Raw genomic sequence first — 19,725 nt, forward strand, 5'->3', positions numbered from 1 at the left:
AAGTTATGCAAAAATTATATGTGCATCTTACGTCTTTTTCATTTACAGAAAAGATATGTAAAGATTTTTATCGGCTGTGTTTGCTTACACCATTTTCTTCGATAAAATTGAATAGACCAAATTTAAAACTTGAAACCTATTTTGAACTAAATTAGTCTCAGGTGAAAAACTATGAAATTACGACATAAAAGTCTAAAAATACATTATTGTAAATGCTAAACGTGTTTGTTTCCCGTTGTATCAAAGTGAGAGGTTTATCGCTATAAAACCAGGTTAAATCTACAATTTTCTACATTTGAAAATGCCTGCACCAAGTCAGGAATATGACAGTTGTTGTCCATTCGTTTGATGTGTTTTGTCATTTGATTCAGTATTTTTGTGATTTTACTTTGTGCATACATCCTTCCCCTTCGCTTATTATTTTGTATGTAAACTATAAATTGTGTTTGAAGAGGAATGTTCACATATTTTTTTTTCAGATAAGGCTCAAAATTTACCAAAATTTATCTGCCTTGAGTCAACTTGAACCAGATGAAAATAAAAAATATAAATGATAAAAAAAACATGTACAAAGTAACTACACTTCATATCATTACGACCGAAGGGCTTCGTAAAGTTATCGTCCTGGGAATTTCAGTAGAGATAGAAGAGGGGATATTTAAAGAATTACCTAATTATAATATTTTAGAGGGAAATCGATCCTACTGTTAATGAATAACCATATTACTGTTCATTTATGAAATATAGAATGCACAGACGCTGGCTGGTGTAACTAGTTTATGACTAGTTATTAAATATAATAACGAGTAACATACTAGTATTCAACAATTAGTATTGTTATTTCAGGCAATGAAATCAAAAATGACTGTTGTGTTTGTTTTAACAGCACTGTTTGCAATGGGTAAGTAATGAATGATAATGATAAAAAAAATCACCAACAGCAAATTAATCCCTAACAAACTAATACAAACAGCAAACAAGGAGATATAAAATATCAATCAAAAGCATCTCAAAAGAAGAACTATTATAATGAATAACTGCAGTTGTTATTATCCTCACTCGGTAAGGAATTTTCGATTGAATACCAATAATTAAATGACCTATGTCCAATTGCGCATGACATCCACTTCAAATAAGATGGCATTTTGATTGCTAATCAGTGCCAACTTCCAATACAACGTGTACAAGGGAAACACAGACACACACACACACACACACATAAAACCAGATTATAAAGACGAACGATTGTAATTATAGCACAAACTCGTGCAGTTGTCCTGTGATGGATTATTTCTTTCAATTTATTTGGTCAAAAATATAATCTTTAAGAAACCTTGGCCTTTCCAGATCTGAAAAAAAATATAAAAAGTTAGAATAGAATATATTAAATATATAACTTTATTACAAAAAATTAAACTCTGACGGATTAACGTGCAAACATAGCATGTACATAAGAAACATATAACTCATGAAAAAGTCTAAACAAGTTGAGTTAACATCATCACTATATCAGTATATAGAAAATTGACCAATTTCAACTTAATCAACTTAAAGTCATAAGAAACCTCAAATTTAAAAAAAAATATGCATATGTTTTTTTATAACTAAATGGATAAACTTCATTATCCAACTTATGTACATATACTTTTTTCTGAAGAAAATTCTTAATTTGTACACATTAAGAAGAGGTTTACTTATTTTTAATTGCTTCCTTCCAGGGAGCAATTCGCCGACATATTTTCCGTATGCATAGTGACCTGAGCGTAACCCTCCTCGTATAAATCCGGTGATCGCAATACGCATGGATCTGTCATTTAAATAAACAATTATATGATTGTACATGTTAGGCAACAACCATTTTCTTATCTGGGGGGGGGGGGGGGGGGGGGCTTGGGTTTTTTTTGAAAAAAATATTTTGATGGCCTAGTTGAACGAAAAAAAAATTATGTTTAGCACTGTAGCTGAAAAAAAAATTATGCTGTCACCTGCTTGAAAAAAAATTTTGCACTGCTGAATTTGAGAATAGTGAAAATAACAACAGTTGAGACAGTGAAACAGCAGATTATAAACATCTGTCCAGTCTACAGATTAGCTAAGATTTATATTTATACCTTATTACTTTTTGTATTTTCCTGTAATAGTGTTTGATCCAGAAATATTTAAAAGCATTCCAAATCTCCCGCATGTATGCTACTAGATTAAGACATACTTAAAACTGCAACTATTATAAACATGATATGGTCATTTTATAACAGGGATAGATATGGTATCATATTAAAGCAGTCTTTTAAAGTAGCCCTGATTGTGTATGACACAGACTTGTATACTGGTAGTATTTTCCTTTGTATCATTCTGTGTCATTTTGTATACCTCTTTTTTCAATGGAATATCAATTATCATAGTTGAAAACAGTGGATGTTTATAATTTGGAGCTACTCACTCTTACATATGGCAATGGTGGCCACTTCAATTGCAGTATTAAAATTCAAGAACTGTGGTACCTGTATGACGGACTCAGAGAATATCCTAATGTAGAAAGTGGGTTAAAAAACAACAGAGACAACCGCCAATGCCAGGATACAGACAGAGCCATGCACTTTACATTTTACATCAATTAAAAAATTAAAATTAATTCTATGTAAATTTTATGGTTTTGAGAAGAAAAAAAATGTATTTCTGTTCCACATTATAAGAAAAAGATTTTTGCTTTCCTTCTCATAAGAAAAAAAAATTTATCGGAGGAAGGTTCCGAAAAAAAATTTATGAACATAATAAAAATCCCAGGCCCCCCCCCCCCCCCCCCCAGATAAGAAAATGGTTGTTGCCTTAAACACGTGCTCTATACCCATGCTTTTTGTTATTTGTTTACTATAAGGTGGCGATCGGTAAACTTCGGCTTCAAAACACGGCATTTAATGAGCAGCCATATTTGGTAAATCATAACAGACAAAGAGAACAAAAATGACGGTTACACGATATATTTGCGTAAAAAATGAGAAAATCGTGTACAGAGGACTACGTTTATGATATATACATGCATTGGTTCAAGAATTGGATAAACATTATCGTTTCTTATGACTTAAAAAATAACAAAACAACATCTGTATATTCACAGGTGTAAATTTGGAGGAAATGGTTATCCCTGCTACCATTGGGGAAGCAATAACCTTGGAGTGTCAACTTTTTGCGCAGAATCTGTCTGCTCAGTGGGTACATCTTGACACGAACAAAGTGTTGTCTGATGGCTTACAAATTAATCCTAACATATACAACAAGACAAACAGTCCGAAATTTGAGATCACTGGAAATCTTTGGGAGTATAATTTGAAAATTAATGATGTTGACATTAACGACGAAGGCAATTATAAGTGTGACACTGAAAAAAATGGAAACCCCAGGTCTAAAATTTTCAACTTAGTTATTAGAGGTTAGTTTTATCGGCCTAAATCTTTGAAATAGGATTTTTTAACAAACTGAAACAGTTGGCGAACAACACTTACAATAACTCACAGTAATCTATGAATTGCATAGAAATAGACGAACTCTTTAGACACATGTTAGAGCAAAACATTATTGGATGGATAAATATCTTTCTTTTCGTTTTTAATGTTAGCATTCTTCCTTAAATCAGTGTTCTCGATTATTATATTCTTTTTACTAAGTATTTTCATGACTAGACTTTGATTCTTTTGTAAAAGTAGATTACAACTATTGACCTTTTGAACAGTTGGATTTGATGAAACAAAGTGCAATCGGATCTGAATTTCGAATAAACTGAAATAAGTGAATTACAGTTATTTTTTATTAGTCAAGCAAAAAGATGAGTAGAGCAATTGATTTTGTCTAATGCTTAGTCCATTTCTGTGTGTGGTAAATTCTAATGCTGTGTCGATGTTCTCCTCTAATATTTAATGCTTTTCCCTAAGTTTTAGTTTGTTACCCCGATTTTGTTTTTTTCCATCGATTTACGAGTTTTGAACAGCTGGATGGAGAGTTAGCTCATTGGCATTCACACCACACCTTCCTATATCTATATACTACTGTTGCGTTTATATATAGACTAAATTTAGATCAACCTATCTTGTTGTTGGGTAAGGCAAGTTAAAAAAGAAATGTTTAAAGTGTTATCCATATAACTTACATCACTTACTTCAAATTTGCCAATCAAGTAATTGCAGTGACGCATCCTTTTAGGGAGTAGAGGACGTATCTTACAGTGGTGAATAATGTCCCCCTTAAAAAAACTTGGATCTGCCCCTGAATTGTATAAATATATAGTTTAGATTATGTCTAATTTTCAGAATATCAACAAAGCAATGGTACAGAAGAATATTCAACAGAAATTAACTATCAAAATCCGAAAGGTATGGGTCCAAATTGTTTTTCTTCAAATGAATGTTATTTTAAACAGTGAAAAGTATAATTACTAAATATATCGAACTCCAAGGAAAATTCCAAACGGAAACTTTGTAATCAAATGGCAAAACCAAAAGCTCAAACATATGAAACGAATGTAAATCAACTGTCATCTTCCTGACTGGTTACAGGCATTTTCCTATGTAGAAAATTGATGGATTAAACCTGGGTTTAAAGCTAGCTTAATCTCTCAGTTGTGGTAAAAAAAATCATTACTAGTGTATTGACAACAATGTGTGAACAAAATAAACAGAGTACATGGATATATAGTTTTTTATGTTTTATATGAATAAAAGGAAAGGTATAGGTCAAAATAGTTTTTTAAATGTATCATTTTTAATCAGTGAATACATTCATAACTTAGGTATTTTGTGTTTTATATGAATAAAAGGAAATTAAATGTGGGTTCACATAATTGAGACAGAAAAAAAGTCCCGAATATCCATTTATTGTGTCTCCTTATGACAAATAGATCAACATATTATGTGTTGTTGGAACATATAATTAAATTTCGTGTACTTTTTCCATTTACAAATGTTTGTATTTTAGTTTGTATTCTCTGATACAATATATGCAGTTGTTTTTTCCATACAAAATATAAGTTTATCAAAACAAAATATATAGGTAAAAAAGGCAACCACATCAAAAATGTAATACCCTATTTACGACGTATTAATGGATCCATAAAATGTTTATTACAGGATTTTCAATCTACCAGTGGGTTATGATCTTCATGGTTGCAATTTTATGCATTTTTATACTACCATTAGTGGTTGCAGGTGTTTTAAAAGTGAAACGATCCAACCATGGACAAAACGGAATAGATACAGACACAGAAAGAGCACCAGAATTTCTATATGAAACAATAAATGACACAGGAGTAATTCGTGCACCGTTGTCAGGGTCACCTAGGTCTAACATAACTATATTGAGACCAAGTGAACTTACTCTCGGGTCTGAAAGGTCTGTAACATTATGCAGCGATTCCAAAAGTGTGCCAAGTCGATCTTATGCAACTCAGTTATCTGTCCATATTCCGGACATATTTTTTGACAACAAAACTGATTCTGAAACCTCAAGTATACAAAGCTTAGATAAAACTATGGGTCTGGTCTTTGAACCTCAGTACATTAACGATTATCATCCTTAATTAGCTTGGAGGTAAGGATTTCAGTGACGAATTATATATAATGATGATTTTTCACTTGATATAAGCCTCTATTAACTGTATTTAAGTTGTCTTTGAGAAAAGTCTATGAATATAAGTGTATTCAAATATGACCGTGTAATTAAACGTTTAGATGGAAAATTAAACAAGAATGTTTATAGTGACATTAAGTAAGGGAACTGCATTAATTATTCTTTAATAAATTCTAATGTCTGAGAAACTTATGTCGTGTGGACATCTACTTTGCTGATCTCGTTTATGCTATAACACAAAAAAGAGTGTAGTCACGACTAAATTCTATTCTAAACAGAGTTTATAAGTTTGAAATTAAATTTATAGAGAAATATATAAGGTTATTGTTTGGTCCATTTATCCGAATATTAGCAGGATAGTGCACCTATCAAATTCTAGGAACATCCTTCACAAGACAGAAGTCATTATGACATTAGAATTGTTATTAAGGTTACATATTTTCACCTAGACATCAAACTTAATACATTTTGCAATTAAGTATAGCAATATGGTCTTGTGTTGATGTCTTTGCATTAATATATTGCTCTCTTATTAAATATCTTTGCTAATCTGATTGTTTATTTAAGATGCTACAAATGAAAATGTCTGATACTCATTCAGGTGACAATATTATAACACATATTTTTATTAATGAATAAAATGAGACCTCAGGTCAATTTCAACAACACATCTACACAAAAATCAAAACATGTCTAGAGGTCAAGATATGGTCTTCAACAATCGAAAAGTGTACAGAAAAGCTGTGACTATACTTTTACAGGGTCCACCAACCTCCTAAAGTATTCCAAATATCCAAAGTTAACTAACCATTAACTGTATAAATTAATATACATTTTTGTCTTTTATGGATGTGTAAAGACTTGGTTCTTTAAAAGGTAAAATCACAAAAATACTGTACTCCGATGAAAATTCAAAAAGGAAAGGCCCTAATCAAATGGCAAACTCAAAAGTTCAAAGACATCAAACAAATGTTAATAACTGTCATTTCATTTTTGGTTATGGCATTTTCTTATGTAGACAATGTTGGTTTAAACCTATTTTTGTAGCTAGATAAACCTCTCAATTGTATGACAGTCACATAAAATTCGATATTTATGACAGAGGTGTGTAAACAAAACAAAATATGATGTTTGTAAAATATTTACTATAATCATGTTTATAAATCTGATCTTAGTGATATATTGTTTACATTGTTGATCTATGGAATCAAGCAGATTTTGGGTGAGTATTGTTACTACAGCAGCATTCTATAAATTAGAAAACACTGATAAAACGACATATTACTCAGAAACAATTATTTATTATAGAAAAATGGAATATTGAGAAGTTTTATCACAGATATAACATCATCAAATGTAAAAACTACACTTGATATAACAAACTTTATATTTGAAAAGAAAAATACATGATAACTATAAATGGTCCCAGGTTTATATATTTTTTTCAAATTTCAAAATAACTACCAGCATGGTATGATATTATGATAGAAACCCAGAAGACATGATTTCAGAAAATAACATTTGTTGTATTATGCATACTCATTTTTCCATCATGATAAATCTAAAAAAAATCTCCTTATTGTTTTTTTAATCCACATAAAATAACCATCAAGTCATTTAAAAAAACATAATAGTTCTAAGATTCTAGCAAGAAACTTACAAAAAAAACATAACCCTTTAAACTGAAATGATTATGTTTGTTATTATAGTAAAATTTGCTGACAAGTAATTTATCAACAATAATGGGTCCAAAAGTATTCCAGGAAATGTACAATTAGTATTATTTCCCTATAACACCTGCTGTTCTATATATCCATAACTGTAAGGCATGAATAACTAAACAATAGAGATTATAACACATTTGAACAATTTAAAAAGTTGTAACACATTTTTAGTGTCAACATTTTAATCATTTATTTCTATATAGCCATCTCAGAAGTGAAAAAAATCAGAGCTGAGGGGACAAGTTAAATATCAACAATCAGTCATTTGTAAGCTACCTACTGTATGTGTCATGTTTAGACATATATATTTGACCAATTAGCTATTGAAATATAGTTTTTTTTAATAAATACTTAATTGGTTCAAATCTCTCTTGGACATATTTTAAATAATATAGTTCCATGTTTTCAGTATAAAGTTTTATGATTTGTGTCTTTTTTAAATAGTATTGATTTTCCATTTTTTCTAAAGGTTTTTACTGTTAATAACTGATAAATATTTGTAAATGTGAACTTGTTTTCCTAGTTTTCCTACGAAATATGTAATCTGTTAAAAGGTTATGTATTACATGATTTTGTCGATATCAATATAATTGTGGTTAGTTAACTCTGTTAAATTTGATAGCTATTTTGGCATGAAAAACTTTTTCAATCTTAATAAATAAATTGCCTGTAATAGTCACTTGGTATTCTTTTTCTTCATGAAAACTAATAATTTACAATACAAACAATTAATAAACTGACAGGAATTTCACAAAATATTAAAAATTAACCAAAATTCAATATGATAGCTACTTAACAAAGTAAAGTTACAAATAAGACATATAAAAACACTTCATTCTGCTTTTTTTCCCAACTTTTCAGCTAATAATATTTTTTAGTGTACATAAATGGAACATACAAAAAGGCAGCAGGGATGTACTGTTAGGAAACATCTTTTTTGTTTAGCAAAGGCAGTTGTCTTTACAAATATCTCAAAAACGTCTTTATTTTTTTACAAGTCAAGTATACATTGATTAAGGAAAGCTTTATCAAAACTTCAGTCATTGCTAATTTCAGTGAAACCTAACTGAGATGGTCCTTGACCTCTCAGTCCATGGTCCAACATCCTTTTATTCCAACATATATAAAATATTATTTAAACCTGTGAGAACACCATTTTAATATCAAATACTTTAAAGCCCTGAAAAATATGAAACTTTCAAAGATTGCAAACTGAATTTTTTGTGTCAATGTTTTCATTTACAAAAATAACCTTAGATTTACACTGTATTGCACATTGCTACTGAGTTAAGGATGTTTATAAAATCTTCAAAAGCTTGCTTTAAGCACTATATGTAATAAAATAATGAAAAGAAAAGTGGGGGTTAGCCAGAACAATTTTTATTAGCACTACATGAATAAAACTAGAGGGTTCTGAACGTCTGACAAAAGTCAAAAACAATAGTAGCAAACATTCTTTAACACAGTGATATACAACAAAAGTAAACATTGCATATCAATTTCTTAAACAAGATTATAACAGTAAAAAGAAGATCAATATAACATATTCTGAGAAATGAATTTTAGTCTAATTTTTCAGGTTTAACAATGTGTGTGCTTTTTTCTACTATCCCTTGTGGGCGAACAATCATTATTAAAACTGCAATCAATGTCACAACACCACCTATAAAAGCAGGTCCAGATTTATTTATATCTAATACTATTCCAGAAATAAATGGTCCTAACATTCTGGCTATGGACATCACACTTTGACTAAAACCCAACAATGTCCCAATTTCTTTCCTCTCTCCTCGCTGTATAGTCAAACTTGTTCCTGCAACTCTTGAAACAGTTGTTATAAAACTAAGAGGTGTCAGAAATAACACATACAACCAAAAGGTCTCATGGATGATTGACAACATGAATAAAGTAACAACCTGAAATATTGCCATATGCATAAATAATTTGGCATCATTATTATATAATTTGGCTATATACCCTACCAATAAGCCAAAAAACGCTGATACACATCCAGAATAAGACATCAGGTATCCAATTGTTTTTGGAGTAATTTGAAAAGATTCTCGCATTACTAGTGAAAAGTTACTTCTAAATAATATAATTGAAAATCCCATACAGAATTTGATTAAGAATAAATCCCACAGCTTAGTCCAGTTAACTGAATGAAATGTCTCTAAGAATATTCTGGGACTGAAGCTGTTTTCTGCTGATGAAACTTTCTTCCTTGAATTTTGTAATGTAGGCCTCAATTTGTCGTCTTCAGAGTTTGTCTTCTTCTGATCTTCTACACACATATATATCAACACTGAAAATACAAAAATATCATGAAAATGGATAAGAAATTAAAAAACATGTATAAATACACTTTAATTCAGTTGTTATCATTCTATTTAACAATTTGCTCTAGATGAAGTTTTCATGTCATTGGTGCCGTTGGTGGTCATGAAATGTAGGTGTGAGCATTCAGCATTGGAATGACCTCGATATTGCAATTAAGATAAATATCAAACTATCATCAGTGACATGTAAACCAATCAATTTTCTGAAGCTATTTTTTACATGAATTTTGAATGTAGGAAATCAACAGTAATACTGATTATCGCAAGTATGTAACTGGACTTTCCCTTACATAAATAAATCAAGATAATAAAATAATTAAAATAGATAAAACTGCTGTGATGTCGGCTAGAAAAGACTAAATGCAAAATTAAAGCATCAAAGTAGATACTTTGGTGTACAAGAAATGACTGTTGTTTGTTCAAGGTGCAGTGGAAATATTTCATGCACATTCATGACTAGAATGAGAACACATTTTAATAACTCTTTGAATTTTCTTCACCAATAACATATTTCAAACATATGGCAAATAGCAAGCCCTTATTTATTTTTTAAAAACATTATACATGTTTTACAACCAAAAGAAGTACAAGAAGTCATATCTTAATATTTATACAAAATTATAAAATATGTTCCTAATAAAAGAATTCTTTTAATATTTGGCAATACTAACCACTATTTGCTATAAAAACAAAAGCACTAATTAATCCAACTTTCTGAAATCCATTTGAAGTTTCTGCTACATGTCCGCCAATCAGTGGTCCAACAATAAACCCAAAACTAGAAGCAGCATTAAATGTTCCTAATACAGCTGACTGCTCTTCTTTAGAGGTTATATCTGCTAACAGTGATTTGGTTAAACTTTGACTGTGCTTAAATAATCCTGTTAAAACAAAACTATGATTTTAATTAGATTTACAGAAGGGGGATAGGACCTTTATCGGGACTCAGGATTTCGGGTTTTACCCCTTCTCGGAATTCTTTTTTTCAAATTTCAGGACTTCAGGATTTCGTGATTTTAAGCCTGGGATTTTCGGGATCAGGACCCCTCACACACCCCCCCCCCCCCTTCCTCTTTACAGCCTTGAAAAGCATTAAAGCCTTGAAAGCCCTAAAGCTGTATAGGAAAATGGTTGAATCTGGTTTACTCAGTGTAGAAATTGGCTGAATGTCCTTTATGTGATTGTCCATATTTTTAAGTTGGAAAAAGTCAACATGTGTTTGAGTATTCCTACACAATAATATATCTTGGTTTTCTAGCTGCATTTTCTGTAGCGTCTTTTTTAAACATGATTAACGGTACAAGAATCATGCAAATAAAAAGAAGAAAAAATCCTGAAAATCTCAACATCAGTATAACATTAAAATAAAATTGACACTTTCCTCGAGTATTAAACAGTGGCAACAAAAACAGTGCAGAAAAATGTAACTTTTGATGTTGTTGAGGTGCACTGTAACCCCCATAGGTATTTTCAAAAGTTTGTAAGTATGTTACTGTGACTTGGTTGTTGTCATTTGCTCATTAGTTGTTTTGCTCATTCTATGACATCAGGTTAAAAAATTCAGTATGTATCATGAAAGGCATATGGACTAACAATTATTTCTGAAACTTTGTACTTTATTAATTCACAAAGAAGATAAGGCCTGTTAAGGCTGTCTAGTGTCACTTATTATGTCTAGTCTATTTCTACTTACCATTAAGGATTCTTGCTAGCATGACAAAAGTTAATGTTGAGGCTATTGCCAGTGTGACATAGCCAGAAGCTGTTAACAACAAACACCATAATAAACAAAATCTTCTACCAGACACATCACTCCATCTTCCCTAAAAAACAATACAATATTTGTAATCATTGCTTTTATTATGATTTTTTAACTAAGACTTCTTTAGCAACAATTGTTAATGCTGCTTTTAAATAAATGACCCTTATTTCTAGCTAAAATTAGGATTCAATGGCTATTACCACAATGTATTAATCATAGTAAGCAATGAGTAGATATGAAATTGAAAATTTATTTGTTAGGGTTCTTTTCATGAAGTCAAAATTTACCTAATTAGATTTTTAATTTCCAACAAATTAATTAAAACATGCTGACTTTCATTTGTTCATAGGACAAGAAACATAAAGTCACATATCTTTAGTTTAGTGTGACGTCTTCACTGAACCATTGACTAGTATAGATTTGTTTCAGGAGTAAGCTGAAGACCTCCTCATGGTACTGTGTTGATGACCCATTGAAGGCTATATGGTGACCTATAGTTGTTAATTTTTGTGTCATTTGGACTGTTGTGAAGAGTTGTCTCATTGGCAATCATACCACATCTTCTTTGTTTGTATCAGGCTGTTATATGATCTTTAGGGGTGAAGTTTGTCACTTAGACACGTTACCCATTAATTTCCATTCTCAATTTTTAATAATTTAATGTCTTCTATAATAATCTTTGAGCATTATATTTATTCAGTCAAATAACAAATTTGATTTCACTTTCTATTTTTGGCCTATTTTCCAGTTTTCATGAAATTTGTTACTCAAACCCTTCTTTATCCTTCTTTTTCAAAATGAGTAACATCATTTGTTGAATTTGTACATTGTTGTTTTATATAAAGTTTAAGTTTATTAAGTTGCCTCTATAATATAACATAAATGCAATTATCTTATTTTGACAGTAGAGGTAATTGTTTGGCTTAGAACTTGAACATTATGAAATAATTACATGTGGTTGAACATCTTCAACTTTGAACAACCATTGATAATCTGTCAACAGCTGTTTTTCTAGGCCTGTGACATAATACATTCTCTTTCTTCTTGACTGAGAATAACCCACATCACTCCAGTAGCATGATATGAAAAGTTATCACAATATAACATCAAAGAAAAAAATAATAAAAATAGGTATAGGCAAAACTATATTTCAACTTACTACAAGTGGACTGGAAATTAGCTGTATTCCTCCATAGATAGAACCTAAAAAAAAAGAAATAATAAAATATCAGTTAAAATATCTTTATGTCTTCAATTCAGACAAGCATTTTCTTCATTTTTAAGTCTGAAAATGTAATATTCTTCTTAAAATAAAAAAAAATACATATTATAATAACATATCATTTTCCAAAGAATATCATCCAACTCCAGTCTCAGGCATAAGCAAAAAATCAGATCTCAGTTCATGGGCAGAATTTGGATATGATCTAATTAGACATAAACCATGATCATATCATATGTATAAAATGAGTTTTGCAATAAATGTTGATGAGGCAGTAACCCATCAAAAAACCATAAAGACATCTATCACCAGTATTTCCAATACATAATTTTGATTCATCATATTGAGGGATTCTAAACTGTTCACAAGTTGTAAACACTTAAAAAGGCTATATTGACATTTCATTCTTACTAAGTTCAACTATACATGACTCTGCCTTAGAGATTCTGTGCTTCATGTACTGATGTTTAACATTTAAACATTCCCTATTTAAGAAAACATTTTGTACCAATTATGTATGTAGACATGTTATTCAGGCTCATATTTAGTGTTTTATATCCACAGATCTGTGAAATGGATAAAGAGCACTGATAGAGATTAAGAGCCTATATCCAATACGAAGCCCCTATTATAGGAGCTTATAAAGGTCAAGGTAACTGAATAAATTGCAGGATCAGCAGGGATATAATATTTATAGGTTATATCACGTTTTTTTCGATATGGTTCCAAGTACATTTAAACTAAAAATACAGGTGTAAAAACCATGTTATTGACAAAACTTAAAGTTATTTAGGAAGCCACTGTGTCCTGGAGAAATTACATAATTGTATAGTCCTAGGTCTATGGGAGACAACTCCAGATCAATTTTGATATTATTATCTTTTTCTATTTTTTCAAACTACATTGATATTTTCTAAGAGTTTCTTTCGTTCTTCAAAAAGGAGTGAATTATTTAGCCAAAGGCACTAGCCAATGGCTCTGTGAACCAAGAAATGATACCACAACTCATATGAAAAGGGAAATATTATAATTGATTAACCACATATTATTCAAAAGGTTGTGGATAAAAGTTGCAATCAAATCATTGTGTGAAGTTATTAGCTGACCATGATAGTAATATAAGTCTTGGTTTTAAATGAGTTGGAATTAATTCTAAATAATGTCAAAAATAAATGGAGAATGTGGCCATTGGACATAGGGATGACCCCTCTTGTGTATTACATTATAAAGATTAATAACTTGAGAATGGTAAGTGACACCACAAAATTTCTGTTCATATGAAGATGTTAAATCTCACCTATAGCACCAACCAATGTCGATGATGCTCCCAAGTCTCTCACATGTGTTGACAACAATGGAAAAATCATGCTCACTCCAAACAAATCCTAAAAAATAATAACAATGTGTTAAATTGATGTGGATTCAATTATTTTTGTGGCTTCATATTTTTGTGTGTAAGGGCAAAACTATTTTTGTTCATATTACTCTTGGTTTCATGATCAACAAAAGTTTGCATTCACGCTTATATAAATAAAATGCTTTGTTGAACATTTAAAATTATGGCTCGCCTGTTTACATCTAGTCAATGAAAAATATTATTCCACCAATAATCATGATAGTAATTTTAATATTGAATCCACAGTAATTCATGTTATGCAATTAAAATTGAATTGTGTATAAAGTCTTATTGATACAATATCTGATATTCTAATACATGTTCATTAATGGGTACATGTCCTACTATATAGCAGACCATCACCTTATACAGTAAATTCATTAATTTAGTGACATTACTGATGGATTTGATACTGTTTTTGAACATTTTGTATGTTTAAAAAAATTTCTTGGTTTTTTAAAGTATTTTTTAATACGTCTGTTATATCTTATCATGCGTGTGTGTGTGCGTTTAAGGGCATACGATACAGTTACAGGGAAGGTAATGACGTTGCTAACGTAAAATGTTATTTTCGCGACGTCAAACGGTGACTTATCGGGAAAAGATGTAGTTTTCGACTGATTTTTATCATTCAAACTGATTTTACTTGAAAACGAGTTAATGGACCCCTCTTTTTTAAAAAAACATTTTGTTTCGTTTTGCAGGGAGATTATGTGGACCAAATTTTATAAAACTGTAAATAGTGCAATTTTTTTAATGTTGATAAATATACAGCAAAAAATTACGTTTTTTTCTCAATTCATGACCATTTGATCAATATGAGTTATTTCTAAATAAAAAATGAATAAGTTTTTAGGATACTTATAAAATACAGAAATTACAAATTGTTTAACAAAAAACAATTTGTGTTTATCTTTTAAAACAAAAAAGTTATGGTTTTCTTTCGAAAGAGAAAATACGGCCAGAAATCCGAATTTTTAGCAAATATACAAAATTTCGACCTCATTTAACTCAAAAAGTAGCACATGAAGGTATATTTTTTATTACATATTTGATTTAATCAGACAAAAATTAGCCTATATAGAAACTTTCATCAAACTGTAAATACGGGATCAAAACTGTATCGTATGCCCTTAACAGCTTGAGGTGTAATTTACCAGAAATCCTGACCAATACAAAATAAAATTTTGTTGAAACATGACTGTGGGCTTGACCAGTATCAAAACGAAAGTGAAAGTATAAATGCACCGGATGTTGATAAGGGTTAGATTTGACAAGCCGCCCCACTGCCAATCGCCCCATTCTAAATCGCCCTACATTCTACCTTACCGCCCACTTTCTACCTACTCATGCTAAAATGGGGTAAAATCCCGTTGAATTTGGTCCCTATGAAAATGATTTTAATACCGATGAATAAAGGTTCTGTCTGTTTGCTAGTTTTGTTTTGGTTTTGTATTGGTTTGTTTATTTAGTAACAATCCTATTCACGGTTTGGATTTTAAACTAATAACATTCTTATTCTTGTTCTTATTCTTAGAGGTTTGCCAACTCGCCCCGCTAATGAAAAAAAAAAAGATTTTTGCATTAAGGACTACCAGCTCGCCCCATTTATGAGAAGGAGTTTATTCCCATTGAATAAAGTTAACGTCTGCCAACTCGCCCCACAAAAAAAAAGAATTAAACCGTTCTGAATTAAGGCATAGCATCTGGACCAACTTAAGAATCAATTGAAAACTGATACTAAATTTAAATACAATCTCTTCTTCCAATATTTTTTTTATTCATAAAAATTATCTTCTGATATTAAATATATTAAATGATAACTGGCAAAGCAGCCAACAATGTGGTGGTGGCATGACGTAAATACTACACGGACGTTGTCAAGAATGAAATTTTAAATTCTACTTCATCCACTGAGAATCATATAGTAAACAATCATATACCACATGGCAGCTTTTTTTAATTAGGACATTTGAAGGTACCTTCTACTAGTATGGAATATATATCTAAACTACACAAAAACTAGTAAAATATCCACAGGTTATACAATGTGTTATATTAAGGTAAATAGGAATGTTTTTTCTGAGACAAGTGCCTGCAGTGAAAATATCGTTTCATCAGATTCTCGGCCTCTAGTAAGTGTTCTGCAACTTTTCATTCAGTGCTTTTGACTAGTTCATTATCTTCTATCTTAACTTCTGTAATGAACAATTTGAAAATAGTAGAAATAACTATTTTTGGAGTGTAAAAAAATCTTTAGATGTTTTAGATAAATAACAGGATTTTGGTGCATGGTTCTTTTCGAAATCTACAAAAGGTTCTGTTTTACGTACGATGGGGCGTGACATTCTCTAAATACATATACATGTATGTGTATGCAGACAGACGCACTTCATTATGGTATTATATACGATAAACGAGGAACTCACGAGAGAAACATCGTATAAATAAAATGCACGTGAAATTCATGTGAATTTTTTCACGTGAGAATCGTGTGAATCTCAAAATTTTCATGTGAGTTTCATGTATAAGCTTGATTGGGGTGAATCTTAGGTGAACTTTTTCACGTGAATTTCATGTGAGATTCATGTGAAATTCACGTGAGCAAATTTTGCCTGTGTAACGGTGTTTTCACAACGTATTCGCTATGCCCGTGTCTGTATGTCCTAATTCTTCCATAGATTTAAAGATTTAGTTTTAAAGTTTTGTTGTATTTGTAGAAAACTTACATCAAACGGGATAGCACATCTTAATTTTTGCAAAATGTACCGAACTTGGAAATTTAGATGCGATCCGGTTAACTTATTAATACCAATTAAACATTGTGATTAGCTATTTGAATATTGCTTTATTGGTATTGATGTTTACTTTGTTACCAGTAAATTAAAATCAAACTAAATTTATTTGTATATACATATGAATACATATACGCCTCCGGGTGCGAGAGTTTCTCGCTGCATTGAAGACCCATTGGTGGACTTCGGCTGTTGTCTGCTCTATGGTCGGGTTGTTGTCTCTTTGACACATTTTCCATTTCCATTCTCAATTTTATATGGACATTCATGGACCTTACGCAATGCCAAGATACAGATACACTGCATGTATCTCGGCATTGCATAAGGTTATGTTTTTCTCCGACTCTTAATGACCCATTTTCTGTAACCTGACCATACTGCATGATATTTTTTTATTAGTTTTTGTTGATTTTAAACTAGCAATCAGTAATTGCGAGTACTCCCACATCTGTACTTATTCTTTTTTGTTGTGGGGATGTACAAGTACCCTGCCACGTCCACCGTGTAATTTTGTTAGAATTATTTCTATCTGTAGCCATCTGATGAGTTGCGCCTTTTCAACTTATAATTTGTTCTTAAGTTGTACTGTTACCTTTCTGTCCAATGTTATGGCAGGGTTTGGGTACGCAATCAAGGGGGGAAAAGTGGTCATACACTCAATATAAAGATAACTATAATAGATTCCAATATCAATATCTTATAACGGACATCGTCACTAGTAATACTTGATTATATTAGAAAGAGTGTGCAACGATAAATTAATTCCATTTGTATATCTAGAAAAGTCTGGGTTGTAGCTTTTTGTATTAAAAATAGGAAACGTTATTACAAATTACTTTTTGTCGGGAAAATAGTACTTTAAGAAGATTCACACTGTTTTTACAACACAGAAGAAGATATCATCAGAATGCTAGACTTTTTGATCGACAACATTTTGTCTAGATTTGGGGATTGATATAATCTCACAGAACCTTCTCAAAGACAAAACAAAAATGTATCTTGCATAGTTCGACGGTAATTACGGTTTCAGATATATTGATGACGCTCGGTTACTCAATAACCCACATTTCACCGAGTGCTTTCAAAATGCATCTCGTATATCCAAGTGAATTTAAAATTACGGGTATTAACAAAAGTAAGAAATTTGCTTACATATCTTGATATTTTCCTTGACATTGGCACAGATGGAAGACTTCAAACTAGAATCTATGACAAATGTGAGGAGTCGACTTCCTTATCTTTAACTTCCAATTTCTGAGCAGTAGAATATCCTCTGATCCATGGTATGGTGTTTACGTATCTCAGATAATACTTTAAGCGCTTGCATATTCACACTAAATGGACTGCATTAACAGAGGTGCGCTCCTACACAAAAGCTTCTCTAACAGAGCTATGATTGTTTGATTGATTGTTGGTTGCTTAACGTCCAGTGGCAAATACTTTATGCATGTTCAGGACGAGAACAAGTTAACAATAAATACAATAGGTAGGTCTAGTGATAAAAGAGGCCATCCGGGATGATGGTCGGGAAAATTTAGACTGCCACTGGAAAATGATGGTATATAGGATAGGGACAGAAACTTTGTCTTGCAACAGGCCACCTACGGACCCTCAAAGACTTATTACAAGGTTTCGTGACGTGCGATGAGCGTGGCACTTTCTTAACACAATGCATCGGATTTAACGTCCCCATTCTGGCTGGAAGTGGCTATAAACTTGATACATCCCGCACAGCCAAACGGACGCCCCACTTTGTCAAGCGTTTTATTGCCGGTCGGAAGTAGACCAAGTGACCATATGTTTATTCCCCAGTCACCCTTGGGTGGAACAGAGCTATGAGGAAGAACAACTGAAATCTTGACTGTCAATTCGTCTGACTGATAATGCAACCATAGCAATGAGACACTTACTTTGTCGAGGCACCAGGCCTTGCTCTTGATGAAGTTCATTCGATTCCCGCAATTTTGGTTTGTTATCTTTATTTATCTTTTCGAATCGAATGAAAAGATTGGTGTACCATTAACGGCAAAAAAGAGATTTGATACCATAAAATATTACTTAACACTTATATTGTGAAGCTTCTATCGAGGTATAGTTATATTTTATCTACAGATAGTGATGTATAATTAACATGAGATGTGTAATATACGTCAATAAAAAGAAGCAACACAACAAAACAAGCAAAAACATCAAAATGTAGAGTATTACACTATTGTTTCAATATCAATTCACATTAGCAAGGATTGTTGATACTATTATAATATCTTACAATCAAAAAGAAAAGAAAATTCATCTTCTTTTTCTTGGAAAGATTTTACATGTACGCGAATCTATAAGTTTACAAATGCAACTTTTCTATAAAAGGAATAGAAAACACAAAATAACATTCACGCCTCGTACACTCCCCTTTTGAATAATACCTTCCTGAAAGATGTTAAAGCCTGTCTGATTGTACATAGCTGAATATATTTGCAAAGTATGTAAACTGAAAATTGACATCAGATTTCTTGTTGATGAAAGTTATCTGTAGAACAAGGTTGAAAGCCTTCGGTTGTTGTCTGTTCTATGGTCGGGTTTTTGTCGCTTTGACACATTCCTAATTTCCATTCTCCATTTTAAACCATAACTGTAAATATGACAGATGAACGAACTTCTGTTTGTTTCTTCTTTCGAATAGTTATCTTTTACCTATAGATGCAAACAATTATTATAATAGAGCATCATGGTCGCTATCTTTTTGAGCATTTGGTTTTAAAGATAACAAGTTTTGTTTGTCACACAGTCCAAAGCATATTAAGAGTGTTAACCTTAATATTGCAACACAATAACAAATATTTGATATCCTAACATTTTCATCCAAACTTTATATTT

General features: G+C 31.3%; 1 protein-coding gene and 1 long non-coding RNA gene across 2 annotated transcripts; one reads left to right on the forward strand and one right to left on the reverse strand.

Annotated features, from left to right (window-relative positions):
• The first annotated feature begins 773 nt into the window (after nucleotides 1–773).
• LOC143049249 (uncharacterized) lies at nucleotides 774–6,130 on the forward strand. The gene is made up of 4 exons (XR_012970147.1): nucleotides 774–901; nucleotides 3,116–3,427; nucleotides 4,302–4,364; nucleotides 5,118–6,130. It is a non-coding gene; the product is annotated as an uncharacterized LOC143049249 (long non-coding RNA).
• A 767-nt stretch (nucleotides 6,131–6,897) lies between these two features.
• Nucleotides 6,898–15,350, reverse strand: LOC143047900 (major facilitator superfamily domain-containing protein 9-like). Its single transcript, XM_076221238.1, has 6 exons — nucleotides 15,217–15,350; nucleotides 13,961–14,048; nucleotides 12,601–12,644; nucleotides 11,373–11,502; nucleotides 10,351–10,560; nucleotides 6,898–9,645 (listed from the first exon to the last, which is right to left on the reverse strand). Exons 1-6 carry the CDS (start codon nucleotides 15,256–15,258, stop codon nucleotides 8,903–8,905), a joined length of 1,257 nt encoding a protein of 418 aa, XP_076077353.1. The 5' UTR covers nucleotides 15,259–15,350; the 3' UTR covers nucleotides 6,898–8,902.
• Nucleotides 15,351–19,725: the final 4,375 nt, after the last annotated feature.

The sequence above is a fragment of the Mytilus galloprovincialis genome, chromosome 10 (genome assembly GCF_965363235.1).
Source record: "Mytilus galloprovincialis chromosome 10, xbMytGall1.hap1.1, whole genome shotgun sequence".
NCBI classification, from domain to species: Eukaryota; Metazoa; Mollusca; class Bivalvia; order Mytilida; family Mytilidae; genus Mytilus; species Mytilus galloprovincialis.